Genomic DNA, 17,951 nt, shown 5'->3' on the forward strand with positions numbered 1-17,951 from the left:
TGAGCATGGAGCAGATGCAGGTGTTTGTCATCCTTGTAAAAGCAGCACTGAGTGTCAGCGTCTCAAGCCAAACATCTGAGAAACCTGCTATGGGGGGCTCTAACCTCAGTCTGACAGTACGGGGGTGTTGGGAAAATAAGAGTTATAGAATCATAGAATGTGTTGGGTTGGAAGGGACCTTTAAAGGTCACCTAGTCCAACCCCCCTGCAGTGAGCAGGGACATCTTCAACTAGATCAGGTTGCTCAGAGCCTCATCAGGCCTGGCCTTGAATGTCTCCAGGGATGGGGCCTCCACCACCACTGAGCTGAGTGGCTCAGCTATTTTACAGCTATATTATATATTATAGCTATATCATAGCTGCTGAGCCCTTTCCAGCCATCCTCTACAACAGCTGTGTCTGCTGAGCTGGGGATTAACCCCTGTTGTGTAATAAATAGGGTGGTTTATTTATATCAAACATGAAACTTAAATAACAGATCACAAACTTTGAAGAAGAAAACATGGGCAGCTTTGCAGTACTTGTGACAGGGGCATCAAGGAGCTCCGCAGGGAGTCACCGCTGCTAGGTCCTAAGTAGCTGGGCACGTAGAAGATGCTGTCCATTCCTGTTGCCGGAGCCTGACAGCTGCCTTCTGCCTAAAGCACGTGATTTATGGGAAATGGAAAGGAAACAAATCTCACTTCGCAGAACCGCTGCCGTTTCCCTGCCCCACTGTGATGTCAGAGACTGGAACATAAAAATAATTGTCTCAAAGCTTGCTTAATTTTCTGCAAGCCGTCAGGAGGTTTGCAAGGTTTCCTGTTGGGTTTGCCGCCTACGGGCCGAAGGGAAGCTGGTGCAGACTTTTGGCAGACCAACAGGATGTCTGGAAGTTTGCGCGCTGCTGCCTGCGTGGTGCACATGCCAACCAAGGGTACCCCGGATTCATCGTGGCATGATGACTTTGCTAAATCAAAGCAACAGGGGCAGGAAAATCTCACCCAGCAACTGCGTCAAACGATGATTGGCCGAGCCAAGACCACCTGTGTGCTGACTGATCGAACTACAAGCCGACAGGGACTATAAACTAGTGCCATGCCAGACTACAATGGGGACCCTCAACACCGTCGCTTGAGAACTACGGGACGCCTTTGAACTTCAAGGACCGTCGAGACGCCAGCGGGCCTGTGGTGGTGACTATACTCTTGCTGTGCTCCATAATACTGCGTCTCTCTTTTCTGCCTTTTCTTTACTTCCTTCTTTACTCCATCGCTCGTCACAGTCACTATTGCTGGGGAATAACAATAAATCTGCAGTGACCAGCATCTGACCTTCTTTGTGTCTGAATCTCGCGCTCGGAATCAGCCCGAACCACTCCCGGACCAAACGTAGTCGGACTGGGACGTAACAAGGGAGAGGCATGTCCTCTGCTTCCCCGGCTGGGGACAGAGCCAGGAAAAGCTTGGCCGCCGTGTGCAGCCCGAAATATCGTGGCTGTGCTCCCTGCTTGGGATTTCCCAGCGCTTTCTGCCCCCCAGCTTGGCCCTGCCTGCCAAGGAGCGTCCCGTCCCCGGCCGAGGCTGTCTGCAGGGCTGCCCAGCACCCCCATTAGAAAATATTCCTCCCCATTCAGCAGAAATTACACTTAAGAGCACTCACTTCCTTCGTGATATTAAAGAAAACAAACCATGCAAGAGGAAAAAGAAATAAGCCAAGCACGCATCCTCTTCCCCTGGGGTGTGCGGGGGAGTGTTTTTTCACAGCAATACCATTTTTCACAGCAATACCATTTTGAGGACAAAAAAAATAGGCTTCTGGAGATTTTTTGTTTAAAACTCTGGAGACCCCAGAAGTACAGTAACAGATGCATATAACCCTATTAGAGATGTCAGAACTTTATGAGGTATCACTGCGCTCACCTGGCAGGGAGGACTCGGCAAATGGTGCAAGGGGGAAATGGAATATAATTTTCCAAAACAGTAGAAGTAACACCAGAAGGTGAAAGGAAGGAATAGAGAAGTGTGTCACAGAGAGCCGGGTGACATGCTTGAGAGCATCATTGTTTCATCCGTGCAGCAGGAGGCCAGGGACTGCCTTGGGCCACTCACAGCCGGCTCAGCAACAGACAAAACTGACCCATTGCACCCCAAAACTGGACAAAGCAGGTGAGTTTATGGTGCTTCTGTGGAAACACATTTAAGAAAGGGCAGTGAATGCTGAAAAAGGAGAGACAAGGCCAGGGCAGGTGTAGCACCCAAAAGGGCAGTGACCGGTGGAGGAGCAAATGCCAGAGCAGTTGAGTAGGGCACAAGGAGCAGCAAGAGCAAAGGGACCCCCACGCACCAGCCCCCAGCTCCTGCACCATCCATGGTCTCACCAAAGGGCAGGGGTATAACCTGCGTCACAGGGGTGAGGGACCAGGATGGAGGGAAGAGAGGTGTCTAAGTGTTGGTTGGTTAGTTATTTGGCAATAAATTCATTTGATTGAAATTTCCCAACTCAAAATGGGTATTTTTTGGATCATGACAGGATGTCTGACAATATATCAAGTGAATGAGCACCTTCGTACTGCAGTGTCACAGATGAGGTTGGGGAGAGCAGAGGAGAAGTCCCCTAGGGAAGCTGAGGTTTGATTGTGAACTGCTGCAAACGGACACCAAAGGGGAGGGAAACGAAGGGCGAACAAGGGAGATGAAGAAGAAAAGACTAAGAATACTAAGAGGTAAGACTCATCCTTGAGCAATGTGCATTGCTACCACAACTCAGGCCAGAGACCTTGGCTCACCTCCAGGCTCCAGCTTCTCCCACAAACGTCCACGGCAAGTCAGGGTGCACCAGGATCTGCAAGGAGAACATGACACCTACAGAGAGGAGGAAAAGTTGCAAGCAAGTAATTGTCCGCATTCACATCCTGAAGAAAAATTAACTCTACCTCCAAGCTCCAAACCTGCCTAAGAACCTTTCCCTTTGGCTAAAGTTAGTGTCGCTTTTTCTTCAGGAGCTCCCAGGCCACCCATGACATGCACCTGATGCGCATTCTGCTCTCAGTCAAAAACTTGGTGCTTTCCCCACTGAGATCCAGTTTTGGCTCCCAAGGCCTGGGAACCACCAGGTCCTGCGGTGCCGTCCTCGCTCCTTCTTCTGTGTCCCTGTGCTGGTGGCTGGGCCCGGCTGACCAGTGCTCCCCTCCTTTGAGTTTGCCTTCAAAGAGGCAGCAGTCCCAGCAGCGTAGCGTGCTTGTGTTCCCCCCCTGAAGCTCTCCTGAAATCTGGGACATTTTTCTGAAGACTTTGGGATGAGAAAACAGAAGGCTGCGCAGACCTTGGTATCAGACCTCTCCTTGTTTGCTGTGGTGGAAAGGGAGAGGGAGGGAAGGAGGGATTTCGTTTCAGTGAAGTCACTTGAGGCATCCCTCAGCAGCGGTGGGACCTAACACCACCAAGCCCGATCAGTCTCTGTGAGGTTGCGAACACCCCTTTCCTTCTGCCCCGGGGTATCTGTCTGGTTTTGCTCGCCGTGCCGCACATTTCTGCCTCGCGCCTGTTCCTTCCCTCCTCTAAACCATCTCAAACGATAAGAGGTTTTGTCTGCGCTCGGCGTCCAGCAGCTGCAGCGGTTCCTCAAGCCCCTTAGCCCTTATTTCGTGTGCGTGCTTTGGACTTAACCAGAACATTCCTGGCAGAGGTTAAGCCCAGGCGCCGTGCGGATAATCCAAGATTTTTTTTTTGCCTCCGGTTCCAAGTGACGGTGACGATAACGGGCCCCTACACGCTGTCTGCAGCTCCACACCGGCCCTTCTCCTGCCCCTTATCTCTTTCTCCCTTCCAGGCAGGTAGGGCTTATGGATAGGGCAGAGATTCCGGCTGCAAGCCAGGAGGATTAGGGTAGCAAATTGCCTGTGCTTCCAGCCTGGGTGTCCTGCACCCATTTATCTCCTGTGCTAAAATGACATGGCACGCTCCCGAGGCAGGGAGCAGCGTTGGATGAGCCCCTGCTAAACCAGAGGGCTGCGGGGAAAGCGGTGAACGTGGCATGAAAGCAGGACTGGAGAGAGTTTCTGGAGCTGGAAAACGGGATCTTTGGACTGAAGGAGCAAGAAGTGCTGGGAAGAGGGGATGGCCGGGCACCACGGTGCCCACAGCAGCACTCTCGGAAACAAACCAGGAAAATTAGTGTTCAGGCAAGGATCGCTCTTGGGAAAGAGAAGCAAAGCACTGGCCTTGGCAGGGGTGGTGGGGGGGGAGAGCCGATCTTTTTCTTCCCCACTGAAAACCCCTTTATTCTTTTTTCTCCTCAGACAGCGAGATCTTTGCTCTGGCACCTGACGCCACAGTGAGAGTCCTAGTCCTCCCTCCTCACATGGTTGGTTTCTTTCCTGATTAAAAGTGATTAGGCAGCCCTAAAGCCTGAAGAAATGTGACCGAGGGGTAACAGAGACAAAGAGTCTGTTCAAGATCTCCTAAATCCCCAGGGCAGTATTTAGAGAGCCCCGAGGAGAGAACCGGAGCAGAATCACCTCACCAGGACCTCCCTGACCTTCTCCTTCCCACTGTGTCCTTTGTTGCAGCCATCTCCTCCACCATGTCATTCTCTGAAGCAGAGGTGCAAAGTGCCCGTGGCGCCTGGGAGAAGATATATGTGGATGCTGAGGACAACGGGACGACTGTGCTGGTCAGGTAAGGAAAGAGCCCATCCTGCTGCTACCCCAGAGAGTTGAAGGAGGAACAGCAAGAAGCATGGAGTTACCACCTAGGAGCATGTCTTGATGTGTTTCATGCAGCCCTTGCTGGGAACATTTTGGTTTGCTGTGGTTTATCCCACCTCAGGGAGGAAGGAGAGATCCACACAAATAAAAGTAAAAGGAAAGACGGAACGGGGTGGGAAAAAAAGAAGAGACAAGAACAATTTCTTCACCCATTTAAGGTAAAGGAAAGGAAGTGGTAGGAAAGAGAATGGGAACAAAGCATGGGCCCTATTTCCCTCTCACCCTTTTCCTGTAAATAGCTTTAATGAGTTTTTTTTAACTTGCGCGTCCTCAATATTTCTCTTCTGATTCTCCTTCAGCCTTCCCAGTCCAGAGCCCATCAGTTTCATTGTATTGTACCCTTCCTGCGGGCTTTCCTCTCTTAGTTTTCACTCTGTTTTCCTCTCCTCTTCCATAAGACAGAAGTTTCTTCTGTTCACCTTTCACTTATCCCTCTCTCGGCTGTGACTCACATCACCTCCATATGCACTGATCAGTCCAAATACTAGTTGTGGTTATCATACCTTTACCACTCCCTCCGGCTTTCTTGTATATCACACCGTGTGTCTGTATCAGCCTCAAAGTGTGTTACGTACTGCTCTTTCCTTCTGCAGTCTACGCAATCTGAGGACAGTTAGGGTCAGAAACACAGCTATAAAAAATGCTAGTAGCATCCAGTGGCTTGGCTCCCCAGGGTAATTTACTCTAGAAGACTTTGCCTTAGTGTTCTACAGCCCCACCCGTGCCTTTAGACAAATTCTGGGCTCCCAAGTACAAAAGAGACGTGGGCATACTGGGAAGAGTACAACAAAGAGCCATGAAGATGATGAAGGGACTGGAGCATCTCTCCTATGAGGACAGTCTGAGAGAGCTGGGACTGTTCAGCCTGGAGAAGAGAAGGCTCAGGATGATCTTATCAATGTGTATAAAAAGATGAAGGGAGGGTACAAAGAAGACAGGGTCAGGCTCTTCTCAGTGGTGCCCAGTGAGAGGACCAGAGGCAATGGGCACAAACTGAAAGACAGTTTTTCACTGTGAGGGCGACTGAGCACTGGCACGGGTTTCCCAGAGGGGTTGTAGAGTCTCCGTCCATAGAGATATTCAAAAGCTGTCTGGACATGGTTCTGGGCAACCAGCTTGACCGGGGGGGTTGACCAGATGACCTCCAAAGGTCCCTTCAAGCCCAACCATTCTGTGACTCTGTGAAATGCAGTCTGGATTTTGCTATTGCTATTTCAGGTGGACAACTGGTTTACCCAATGGAGTAAACTGCTTTTTTAAGAGATTAACCAAGATGACTGTAATTGATGTATTATGAAAGGCAATTCCTTTACAAGTGGCATCGAGTTGTATTACTTCTGAATAAACAAAAAAACAATCCACCACAGGCAGCAAGAAAGCTTTGGGATGGACTCTAGGAAGGTGTTAATTAACAAAACCAAAAGTAGGGTTTCTCCATGAAAACACCCACCGAGAGCACAGTGGACATATCTGCTGTCCAGAACATCTTTGGGAATACTCACCCCATGCGAACGCGCTCCCACTTCTCTGTGGATTTTAGCTCCCCCTAACACCAAGCCCACACTGAGGAATGGTTTACTTTAGAAGCAGCAGAATAAATTCAGGATAGGTAGGTTTTAAGGCTGAGCGAGCAAAGAGGAGTGCCCTGGGGAGAGGCAAGGGAGGGGAGAGGCTGCCGTGGGCACAGGGGCTGTGCACAGATGGGAAGGGCAAAGGAGAACCAAGAAATGCAGGGGAAAGAGGAGTCTGTTCTATTAAAGAGAAGGAAAAAGGGCAATAAATGCATGAGACAAGGCCTGGAATGTGAAGCCATATCTGCATTGATGCCTTTGTCCACAAATTAGGACACCTCTCATTTCTCAACAGGATGTTTACTGAGCACCCAGACACCAAGTCCTACTTTGCACACTTCAAAGGCATGGACTCTGCTGAAGAGATGAAACAGTCGGATCAGGTCAGGGGCCACGGCAAGAAGGTTTTCACCGCCATCAACGACATGGTGCAACACCTGGACAACTCTGAGGCTTTTCTTGGCATAGTGAACCCGCTTGGCAAGAAACATGCCACCCAGCTGAAGATTGACCCCAAAAATTTTAGGGTGAGCCAGCAGCCCTCTTCTCAGCGTCTGGAATTTTGATGGGAGGATGTCTTCCCCTTTGAGGAAAACAGGCTTTGTATATATAAATATAAACACACATATGCTCTGGAGAGCGGAGATGGTGGAAGGTGAGACAGTTGATGGTGGAAGACAGCAGGAATGAGAGATCTGGCAGCTGTTGGGAAGAAGGCTATGCGGCAATGCGATGCAGGCGGGTCTGCTCAGGTGGGAGCTGCAGAGCTGCCCATGAGTTGTCATTCCCATGCTTGTCATTTAGTAACAAGATACAGAAAAGCAGCTTAACACTGGACTTCAGTCCTTGATGCCTATTTTTGTCTAGTAACAGGAACTGAGCTTTTCTAGGACAACTAAACCAGCTGTTATTGAGCTGTTGCTCATCATCAACAGCATTGCCATCACTAAACAAACACGGATAATAAATACGGGATCAAATGACTTGCCCAAGCCCACCTAAGGTCACTAGCAGACTTAATTTACAACTATTTTATGTGCCTTACACAGCACAAAATGCAAAGAGGCACCTTCTAGGAAAGGTCACTCAGGCACCAGGAAGGTGGTTTCCAAAGCAGTGGGCCCAGTTTTCAATAAGTGGGAGAATAAGCGAGGATTTCTGCCTGGAGAGATCCTAAAAAGACTTTTTCAGGGTAAAGATGCACACAAAATAATAAATGCTTCACAGAAAAGGAGCTGACAATTCAAAGTATACCACCTACCTAGCAATTATAAAGACACAGAACCCTCATTGCTACAGAGTGCTAGACAGCTAATAAGCAGGAAGAACTAGGAAGAAACTTAGTCCCCAAGCCATGTATTCCATAGGTGTCCAACACGAGCTTCCTCAAGGCCTCTAAGCATTTGGGACAGCCCACTGCCAGGAGAAGGACTGCAGTAAATGGACCAAGTGAACTGTTTCTGTACAGCTGTCCTTAAGTGACGGGTGCAGTCAACATTAACTAGATACAAGATAGTTAAAAAAACCAGCCACGGTGACTGCATTTTTTTGGTGAATTCTATAATGCACCTAATTTTCCATGACCTATTATGGGCTGTGCATGCTATATCATAGAATCATAGAATCGTAGAATCATGGAATGGTTTGGGTTGGAAGGGACCTTAAAGATCATCTAGTTCCAACCCCCTGTGCCATGGGCAGGGACACCTCCCACTAGACCAGGTTGCTCAAAGCCCCATCCAGCCTGGCCTTGAATGGTCTATATGCTGCTGAATTGTTCTTTTACCCACTTTCTGCCCTCCAAGAACCCCAACTGAAATATACGTTTTATTCTTACACCTCTAATGTGGAGGAAAGTTCACACTGGTTGTTTCTTCCCTTCTCCTTGTTTAGATTATCTGTGACATTATCTTGCAACTGATGGAGGAGAAATTTGGTGGAGACTGCAAAGCTTCCTTTGAGAAGGTGACAAATGAAATCTGTACTCACCTGAACAATGTCTACAAAGAGGCGGGCTGGTGAGGATGTGCAACATCCAGGCTCTTCATACATCTCGCCAGCACTGATTTGCTGCTTTTGGGCCTCCAGCCACAGTTGGAAGAATGAAAAACTAAAAAAAAAAAGGCAAGAAAAAGGCTTATATAATGTAGATATCAATGTCAATAATTTCCTTAGCAAACTGAGTTTCTACGGTTAAATAAAACCTGCAAATACATCAAAGTCAACCAACAAATCCTGATGTGCTTTGCAGCTTCGGTGCTCCAGGTGGGTTCCTCTGGCCACCGGCCTTGAAGACTGCATTTTAAGATGATGACTTTGAGCTTGCTGTTCCTGAGAGAAAGACTTGTTCCTTCCAGCAGCACCAGCCCAGAGAGGTACCAGCAGCAATTTATCTCAGTTACCACCTCTCCATCCTCATGAACGACGACCAGGAGACCGTTTTTAAGCATCTGCAGGGACTTTGCAGCGGTCATTATTTAAGAGGTGTGGGTGTTATTTCATGTTTGAATAAAAACAATGGGGAAAGTGATTTATGGGAAAGACTAATGTCTGAGAAAGACACGGGGAAAGTCCCATCCTGCACGAGCCAGCGGAGTTCCTCAACCTGGGGAGAGGTTTCTTGGAGCAACTTTCAGCACAAGGGATGTCAGTGCTGAATGTGGTCACCACTGGGTCCCTCTGGGCAGGGATGAACTTCTCCAGCGCGTGGATTTCACGGTGTTACTCCCAGCAAATTTCTCTGGCCACATTCCCAGGAGAGGGCATCAGTAGGGAGCTCACTAGCTCCTGCGCTGCTCATCCAGCTGAGGCAGGCTGCTGCCCCAAGGAGCGGGTTTTCTACGGCGCTGCCCTCATCCTGTCCTGTCGCACGGCCTGAGCCTCCCTTCAGTGGTAACCGAGTCCCAAACTATTTAATTGCTTTTCCTTGTATTCCTTAGATGTGGTGAAATCATCAGCTAATAATTGCAAATAACTACGTGCCGTTTTGCTTCAGTGTAACACAATAAACACGGAGAAAGCAGATGCGTCCTCTCGTTTGTAGCACAGAAAAGGCACGCGTGACGCGCAGGAGCGGTAACTGGTTACAATGCACGCTTACTGGTGGTACTGGGGGCTTTACTAAAACCAGCTCAAGCTCCCACCCAGGCACCCATCACGCTTGCAGAAATCAGGCTCCTTGGGTGGTGGGAAGGGAAGCTTTTCACTTGACCATGAAACAACCATTGTGTAAACAGCTAAAAATGCCGAATTCTCCTTCATCCAAAGTACGGTTCCCTCACACATCCCATTTGTTTGGCTAAGGCTGCTGAAATCCCAAAGTCCAGAAGATGAACTCTTGCTGGAGAGGGAGCATGGGGCAAACTGCTTTATTTGATGCGGTATTTTATCCCACTTGGGAAGAAGGGGAAGCGTATTGCACAGCACCGCCAAGTATTGTAAGAAAAGAACAAGACTTGTCAAAAAATATTTATAGTCTCAAACCCCTCCGAGGCAGTACAAGTTATCACTCTGAAAAGCTTCAAATATTTTCCTCTTTTTATTTATGTGCTTTAATGCACGTTAAAAGCACTATTTGCCATGATGACAGTTAGGTGTAATGACATGCTCGTCATCGCCACAGACACCCGGGGCTGGCAGGCGCCTGACGACACTCCTCGATGGTTTAAGGCTCTTGTGTTCCCTGCGATGGAGAGAGAGAGGAGCAGCAAAAGCAAGGTCTGTGAAACAAATCAAACTCAGGCTTAAGTAAAGAGGGAAACTTTAAACAAGCCATTAACAAAGGGGGGGGACACACTAAACTTTAGATATTTGTATGATGCGAGTGGTTTAGGAGTACATGTCCTTTTTTTTTTTTTTCTTTTCAGTTTATCTGAGATTTCAAAGGACAGCAGGCAGCTTTCCCAACAGACCATAGATCAGGCGGCATCTTGAGATCGAGGATACCTGAGCTGGATTCCCAGTTTTCCAGCAGCCTCACTGCACAGTCCTGTCTGGCTTTCCTTGGACCTCATTGTGTTTCTGCAAAACAGCAACATTCACGTACTCGGGAGGCAAACCAAACGCGCTCTTTTACTCATTGAACTGGTAAATATGTGGTGCTCCACATACTGTATGCGTTCCTAGGGACAGCTTTGATCCCGTGAAGAGAAACCTAAGGGAAACATCATACCGAAAGGTAGCAGGAAAAGATTCCCCGTGGAGCATCACCAGTGAGTGGGACCAAAGCCCTCACACCAAGCTTCATGGTTTTCATCCAGCCTGTGGGACACCAGGAAGGTCTGGGTGAGGTGACAGGTCTGTGGCAGCGCACAAGTAGCGCAGCACAAGTGCCTGCCACACGTTACATCGGCCAAGTGCCATGGAGTCACCTTTGTGTCTGATCCAAACCAGAACCGCGCAAACACATGGAAAATACTGAGAAAGGGGATGAGGAGTGAGAGGGAGCTCATGGAAGAAGTTTATCCCCTCAGCTAACAAAATCCAGGTGCTTTGCTAGTCGTTGCTGGAGGAAAAAAAGCATCCCCACAAGCAAAACTTGACCTTGTAGAGACAAGCGAACACTTTCCCCATTCAAAATATTGCCTAAACACTGCGAAAACACAAATCTACTTAAATTCAGTTCATCAACTTCGTCAAGTGGACTCAGACCTTCCAATGGGGGCAGCTTTGGGAAAGAACAAGGAATAGAAGATAAGTAAAGGATCACTGGCAAGGAGATGAGAGAAATTTACCTTGAAAACCTTCAGTCGCTGGGGTGACACAGCAACTTACCCAGAGGGAGGTGCCTTTGCAAGGTGTCCCTGTACAAATACAGATCAATGTTGGGATAAAAATCCAAGAGCCCAGTGGTGTACGACAGCATCACCAAATCACTCTGAGACGAGGGAGTGGTTTACAGAAGAGGTTAACCTGGCCGTCGAGGCTTTTAAGCCTAATAATTTTCTTGCTGGAGAGTCTGAGCCAAGCGGGGCCTTCCTGCTCCTGCCTGGCACATGGGCAGCAGAGGCTCAGCGAGGTGAGCAAGGGAGGGGAGGTCGTCTCAGATATCCCGGGGATGCCCAGAGAGGGGACTAGAGACCTTGCAGTGGATTTGGGGAAGCTTCTAGGAAATCCCTCCCTTGCACCCACTCTTCCTGCTGGAAGGCTGTTTGCGTTATTGGTGATTTAAGTGAAGGGCTGCTTGGGCTCCTTTGCTGTAGAGCTGTGGGCAGAGGTACAGCTATCACCCTCAGAGGCGTTGCTTTACACTGAAAGAGTAGGATTTGCGTCTATTTGCTGTTCAAAACAGCTAGTGACGGTCAGACAGGAACACGCTGGGAGCATCAGGCAGAGCAGGCTGATCCCAACATGGCGATCAGCATGGGTCACCAGCAGAGCTTTGCAGGGGGTTACACACAGAATCAGAGAAAGGTTTGGGTTGGAAGGGACCTTTACCATAAAGAATTTACAAGCAGAGGTGAAATTTTAGGACCAGGAAGACACTATCTGTGAAACATTGGAGCTGACACCTGGATTATGGTCTCCCGCTCTATCAAGGCAGCAGTTGCCATCACCTGTTGGAAATCAGCAGTTCTCTGTTGCAAACCAGTTTGAGTTTCGGAAGACAGCAGCATTTTACTAAGTTACAGTAGTTTGGTGCAAAGTCCCAAACTCCATTATCGCCCTGTAGTGATGGATACGCAGAGGCTGGAGCAGACCTTTGATGCTGCTGGCGCCTGACGGCTGGTGCTGTGAGAGTTTGCAGCCTCTCCGAGCTGGCACCAGGAACAATTTCTAACCTTTGTGCTCCTCACTGAGCATCACCATCGATACTTCACTACTGCATTCGCCAGACCATTTCAGCCTGGGAAAGGGCTGTACAGCCACGGCAGTTCCCGCTGTCCCTCAGCCCCTTGCCCGTGGCCAGCCCTGCTTTGTTGCTAGCTAATCCCCACTCCCCGCCGGTGCATTTCCTCGGATGCTGCTTGCCTGTGGTGCACTGCACAGCATCGCCAGAGCCTCAGGAAGCGATTTGGGACTGCGGTTACCCCAGCAACAGGAGCTGAAAAGCCAGAGCAGAAGAGACAAGTCACGAGAGAATTTTCTAGTTGCCCGTTGACTGTCCATTACGTGCCTGCAGAAGGGAAAGCAGGGATAAAGAGAAGCGCCTCAGGTAGAAACAAAGATTTCTCCCTCTCTTCCCCTGTATTTCCAGCTGCTGGAAACCCCTGCCCGGCAGCCCGCTGCTTCCCAGTTTTGCAGGCTGCAGTGAAAGCTCGCTCTCCAGGTCTTATTGAAAAGAACTAAAGAATTGCATGAGCAGTAACGGTGCAAGAATTTATTAAGAAGCAAGTAGAAAAAAAGGCGATCAAAGCAAAAACCAAAGAGTAAGAACCATACAGGACTGAATGAAGATCACGTTAACACCTTTTAATAAGCCACTGCATCAGGAGAAGCTAACCTCGACTGTCTGCTGAACAAAGGGCAACTGTACTGAGCAAGGTGGGATGTGAAATGTGGGATGGAGAACAGCAAACCGGGTGGGTCATCAGGTGCTGCAGACCCTGACACAACACACTGCCATCACTTCTGGTGCGTGGCTCATTCTGTTTTTATAATTTTTTTTTTTTAATGTTGACAGGAACTGCAATCTGCTTAGATCCCGACAGTCATGGCGGAGACAGCACACACCTCTCACTGAGTCAGCTCCAGTTAACGGCAACAAGAAGCTTTTGGGGTGTTGAAGTTGCCGTACCTAAACCCATTTGTTTGGAGGTACCCACCCGTGCCTTCAGCTGGCTCACACTGGCCCCAGATGTCTCATCATTCTCCATTGGGCTAAACGGATAATCCCCGCCCCGAGGCTATTTAAGGCCTGCACCATCATCCCTCTGTGTCGGCTGAGGGGGTCGGTTCCCCTATTTTCTCCCACTGCCCCTGGAGCAGGATGGAAGGTGCCTCAAAAGCACGGACTGGTGCAAGACAGGTTGGACAGACAGAAGGGCTGGGGTTCGTGCTGTAGCAATGAGGACAGGTAGGGACAGCCACCTCTGCCGGCTTCACGGGCAAGTCTGGTGGTGAGTAACGCCATACGGCTGCACCAGGCCAAGCACCTCTTTGCTTGGAAATGTCACCGTTTTTCTGTAGGGTTCCTGCCGCTCCAGCAGGAAAAGCGACTCAAGTATGTTCAGGAGAGGACCTCTTTTTCTGGTAACGTGCCGGCCTCGAGCTGCTTACCGTCTTCATGTTCTTCTGTTTTGCACTCCTCTGACTAATCCAGAGGGAGAGCCTTCCGAGATACAGGAATAATGCTTACAGGCTCACTGCATTTCAAACACTTTAAGTAAATGAAATAACCAGCTATTTCCGCTCAATACTGCCCAATATTCTGTTCAATACAATACGGACACCTGCAGTCTGACAAAAATGGCTACGGAGCCACAAAATTTCAAAGAGGAGATGCTCAGCTACAGCATCCTTAGGTTCCCGCAGGAGCTCCAGTCCCGTCCCAGGCTGCAGTCAGCCTCCTTGCAGGAGAAGGAAGATATTTTCCTCAAACAGGAATGGCCTCGAGCACTCTCGGCGCTCAGGCCCTCTCAAGGACCTGCAGACCTGTGAGATCTCTTAGCAAAGGATCAGTCGCACTAGAGACATTACTGCACAGCAGCGCACACACCTCCCCCCATCCCGATTTCGAGGTGGGTCGAGCACCTCGCCTCTGGCTCTCTCAGTCTCCTAAGAATCCCATCACTTCTTCAGCCATTAAGGGAGAAAATCCGGGAAAACAGGATCCACACAGGCTCCGTGTGGGAAGTTTAAAGTACAGAGCGGATGGACGACACTCAAGTGTGATTGTGAAGGCAGCGCATCCGTGTCTGTAAGGACATATTTGACCCGGGTTAGCGGGCTGAGCGGCTTGGTCTGCTGAATGATCTCGCCCTTGTGTTTGTGATCTGGTTCCACACCAGAAGTCAGATTTAACAATTGCTGAACCATCTACTGAAGACTGGGAAATTAAAGACCACACGTAATGAACCCCAGACTATTTGATTAGCGTCAAAGCTCTTTCCCTTATGTGATGCAGCAGAGGTGGACAGAGATTAATGTCCCCTGGATCCCTTTCATAATCATTTGGACCATGCAAACTAATGCCAGTCAATACCACTCTTCAGGCGTCCAGCAGAAAATACACAGGTGATGAGCTTCACCGTCCTGGAAATAAAGGTAGCTTGGTTCTGATGGAAGATCCTTACTAACTCAGGCACAAGTGATGAAGCAGCCTCCCTTACTGACAGGTGTTCCAGAACTCTTGCATCAGAAGTGTGTTTCATCAGTCACCTTAATTCTCTTAGTTCTCTTCCTAACCGCGCTCCACTCCTCATTTCAGACACGAGACATGTAATCCAGATTATTTTATCAGGATACCAGAGGCAAAACTTACCTTCTCTCTGTTTAACATTGGTGTGGTACTTGGATACTATGAAGCTCACCACCCCATGAAAACCTATAAATAAGGAAAGGCTCAAATCCAATCAACCCCTTCATAATTCAACCTAAAAGCCATTTGTAAAATGACCAGCGTATTATCCAGAATATGCTAGTAAGCAGTCCGAGCAGTGTTTTGTCACAGTACACAAATTCCCACCCCACTCCTCTTTTACAGCACAAAATTTCTAGTTGTTGGCTGCAGGGGGAGACAGTATTTCTGGAGTATTTTTATTCCAGAAAAGAATTCCAAAGGAGTTGGCAATCCACTCATTGGCAATTCTGCTATGCAAGATGCATCTGGAAATGACCGTTCACCTTTTTCACTAGAATCCCATTTTCACTAGAATCCCATTACCAAAGGTGCGACAATCGTCATAAGCAAGCACTTATACAGCGTGCTCAGACCAGAAGGACAAACACTGGTAACTTACAGTTATCAGACAGCTGGGCCATGCAGGAAATCATAAAGCATTCCCAGGAAGGAAACTCACGTTCAGATTTCAAATGGGTAAAAAAAAAAAAAAAAAAAAGTTAAGCAGTTAGCCATCATTATTACTGTATTTTTTTAGGAGCTTAAAACAACATGAATTCCAAGTGGAGGGTACATGTCACGTTGGATACAACTCCTTCCTGAGGTGTGAAGGTCCTGTTCTAGCTTTCTCTGCCAGCCAGTATCTACTGTGTCAGAATTATCCCCCGTGCGTTCTGACCATGCTGAAGAGGCTACAAAAGAGTCGGTGAGGAAAAATGGGCACGGTGCATTTCTAGTGATATTACACACCCATGATTAGCAGCCCTGCAGAGGCACTTGGACTAGGGAGATACAGAGGGGAGTCTGCAGAACCTGCTGAAAACGCCAATAACTCATTATAAACACTGCTCTTAAGCATTACTTAAGTAACTCAGTGGTGCTATCTCAAGAAGAATTTACCATCTCTAAATTCTCCTGTGTGGGAGTTGGGCATACCTGAATAATTTCCCCAAAGCACTTTCAACAGGACAGAATCGACAGCACCCCCTTTATGTAAAGGCGGATTGCACCCAAAGGAAATACTGCTTTTTGAAATGGAAGGCATTGAGGAGCTAGTGGCTGTGCCATGATCATTACGATTCCACATGTTTTTGCCTCTGAAGATCTTAGGATGGTCAGGACTATAATCAGAATAGCTGCTTCTCCTAGAGCCCATCTGCATGTTAAAAACTCTAATAACCAAATGCTAGTTTCTGAACGACTGAACTGCTAAGTAACCACCTTAAGAGACCAGTATATCCTCGTTAAGTTATTGGACAATGTGGTTTCCTTTTTTATTTTTTTTTATTTTTTTTTTTGTTCTCAATTTTTGTTTGTTGTTGCTGGTTTTTTTGTTTAATACAATTAAGGATGTGCCGTTTACACCCCACAAGAAAAAGCAGAAAGAGTCCTTATGGAAAAAACAAATATATTGAACACATACCAATCAAATGGTACAGATATGGGACTGGCTTTGATTTCAAAATTTAAGTAGAAATAAAAAAAGATGTAATGCAACAGCTGTTCAATTTCCAAGTCTAAATAGGCACTGTAAAAAGACATTTCCTCTTTCTCCAGCACACATTCCTGTCTAAATGCTCCCACTGTAATCAAGTCCTAGGTTCCCAAACAAAAAGGTCACTGGGAACATAACCTTAAAGTTAACATCCATCCACCCACCCTCTTACAAAAAAAAAAAAAAAAAAAAAAAAGGCAAACAAAAAAACCCCCGAAATACAACCTTTCAATGCTGCTGTTTTGACTGGAGCAGAATTGGAGAATTTATAAAGGTTCAAAAGCACCCAAGGCAAGTAGTACAATAGAATTTGTTCACTAACTTGTATTGGAAAGGAGATTAAAAACATTGAGATCTGTATCTTGTTACATAAAACTGTTGTCCTGAATAAAGAGAAATCTTTCAGAAAAGTTTTACAACTTGGTGGAAGTCCAGGACCCAGCTTTAGGCATCATTAATTGATGGGGTTTAATTCTGACTTGGTTATAACCACTTTAATATACTGTACATCTACCCTAGTTGGATCAGTGTCTGGAACTGCTCACTGGTGTCCCTTTGAACAACTGTAAACTAAACCATAGTATGCAACTCCATAGGAAGCTAGAGATCAGGTGAATATACAGCCAGTTATATCTCCCCTGCTTCACGCTCTTCCGAGCTCCTCGGGTCTTCCGATCGGCCATTAGCACTTTCATAAGAGCGTTTCTTGTCTTTGAAATCTCGCGGTGACCTCTCTCTCGAGCTTCTATCTTTATCGCGTGATGTTCTATCACGATCTCTTGAACGTTCTTTGTCTCTGGAAGATCTTTCTTTTGAGGATCTGAAAAGTGCAGTGAATTTGAGAATTCAAATTAATCACCAATCTATATCTATCAAACAGCATTCTAATTTTATATTTTTCTTCTTTTTCCAACACAACTTTAGATTTATATAAATAGAAGCGTATGAGAAGACATCAGAAATCATTCTACTCTTCTCCTTTCCTTATTTCCAATTTCAAAAGACAAATATTGATACATGCAGAATGTAGTCTGTATTTATTCCAGAGCCCACATTAAGGTCAATGTGCTTCATGAAATCTCTTATTTTCAACCTCCGCCCTCAAGCCTGCATTAACAGAAGCTTAATTGAAATTTCCAATCTGTAGTCTCTAGTTTGGGAAGAATGTCCAGCCTCTCTCAGATATATAAATTAGAAACTTTAAAAATTATTTAAAAATGGGATTTTGATTAAAAGCAGGAGGAAATTAACTTGCATAATTCTGGAATGAGGCTACCACATGACAAATATAAAACAAATCTGGAATCTGTGCTACAATTAACTTTTGCTAGAAGAATTATCCCTTGTGTCATTTTACTATGTTGGTATGGTGTTATTTTAGATATTTTATTCTGATAATAGGCATTTTCAGAACTTTTACAATGGAGTGAGAAAAGAGCTGTTCTGTTAAACAGTCCATGTAGTTTTAAATTAGATGAGCTACCCATACTAGAAAAAAAACTGCATTAGACATCCTCTTTATATTCCCTCGGAGAGTGCCCTAAGTCTGTTGTTGGAAAACGTCACATTTTCATTTTAAGATGTATTGCAACCAAGGATTCTAATATATACTTTCACAGCAAAGTCTTAACAGCATGC

The 17,951-nt window shown here is 47.1% G+C and overlaps 2 protein-coding genes across 3 annotated transcripts in view; one reads left to right on the forward strand and one right to left on the reverse strand.

The window, feature by feature from the left end:
• The first annotated feature begins 719 nt into the window (after positions 1 to 719).
• On the forward strand, positions 720 to 9,290 carry LOC134510471 (cytoglobin-1-like). 2 transcript variants are annotated; one of them, XM_063323823.1, is made up of 6 exons: positions 720 to 1,175; positions 2,059 to 2,147; positions 2,512 to 2,704; positions 4,550 to 4,658; positions 6,614 to 6,845; positions 8,212 to 9,290. In XM_063323823.1, the coding sequence occupies exons 3-6, from the start codon at positions 2,674 to 2,676 to the stop codon at positions 8,338 to 8,340; spliced, it is 501 nt and encodes a 166-aa protein (XP_063179893.1). In that variant the 5' UTR covers positions 720 to 1,175; positions 2,059 to 2,147; positions 2,512 to 2,673; the 3' UTR covers positions 8,341 to 9,290. The 2 variants fall into 2 exon arrangements, with proteins under 2 accessions (XP_063179893.1, XP_063179902.1); XM_063323832.1 differs by lacking the exons at positions 2,059 to 2,147; positions 2,512 to 2,704 and having other exon boundaries at positions 720 to 1,172.
• Positions 9,291 to 11,700: 2,410 nt separating this feature from the next.
• Positions 11,701 to 17,951, reverse strand: part of LUC7L2 (LUC7 like 2, pre-mRNA splicing factor) — a 41,525-nt gene continuing 35,274 nt past the window's right edge. Inside the window, exon 10 of the mRNA XM_063322583.1 lies at positions 11,701 to 17,133. Coding sequence (XP_063178653.1) covers positions 16,941 to 17,133 — 193 coding nt within the window. The 3' untranslated portion in view covers positions 11,701 to 16,940. The remainder of the gene's footprint in view (positions 17,134 to 17,951) is intronic.

The sequence above is a fragment of the Chroicocephalus ridibundus genome, chromosome 1, assembly GCF_963924245.1.
Source record: "Chroicocephalus ridibundus chromosome 1, bChrRid1.1, whole genome shotgun sequence".
Lineage (NCBI taxonomy): Eukaryota > Metazoa > Chordata > Aves > Charadriiformes > Laridae > Chroicocephalus > Chroicocephalus ridibundus.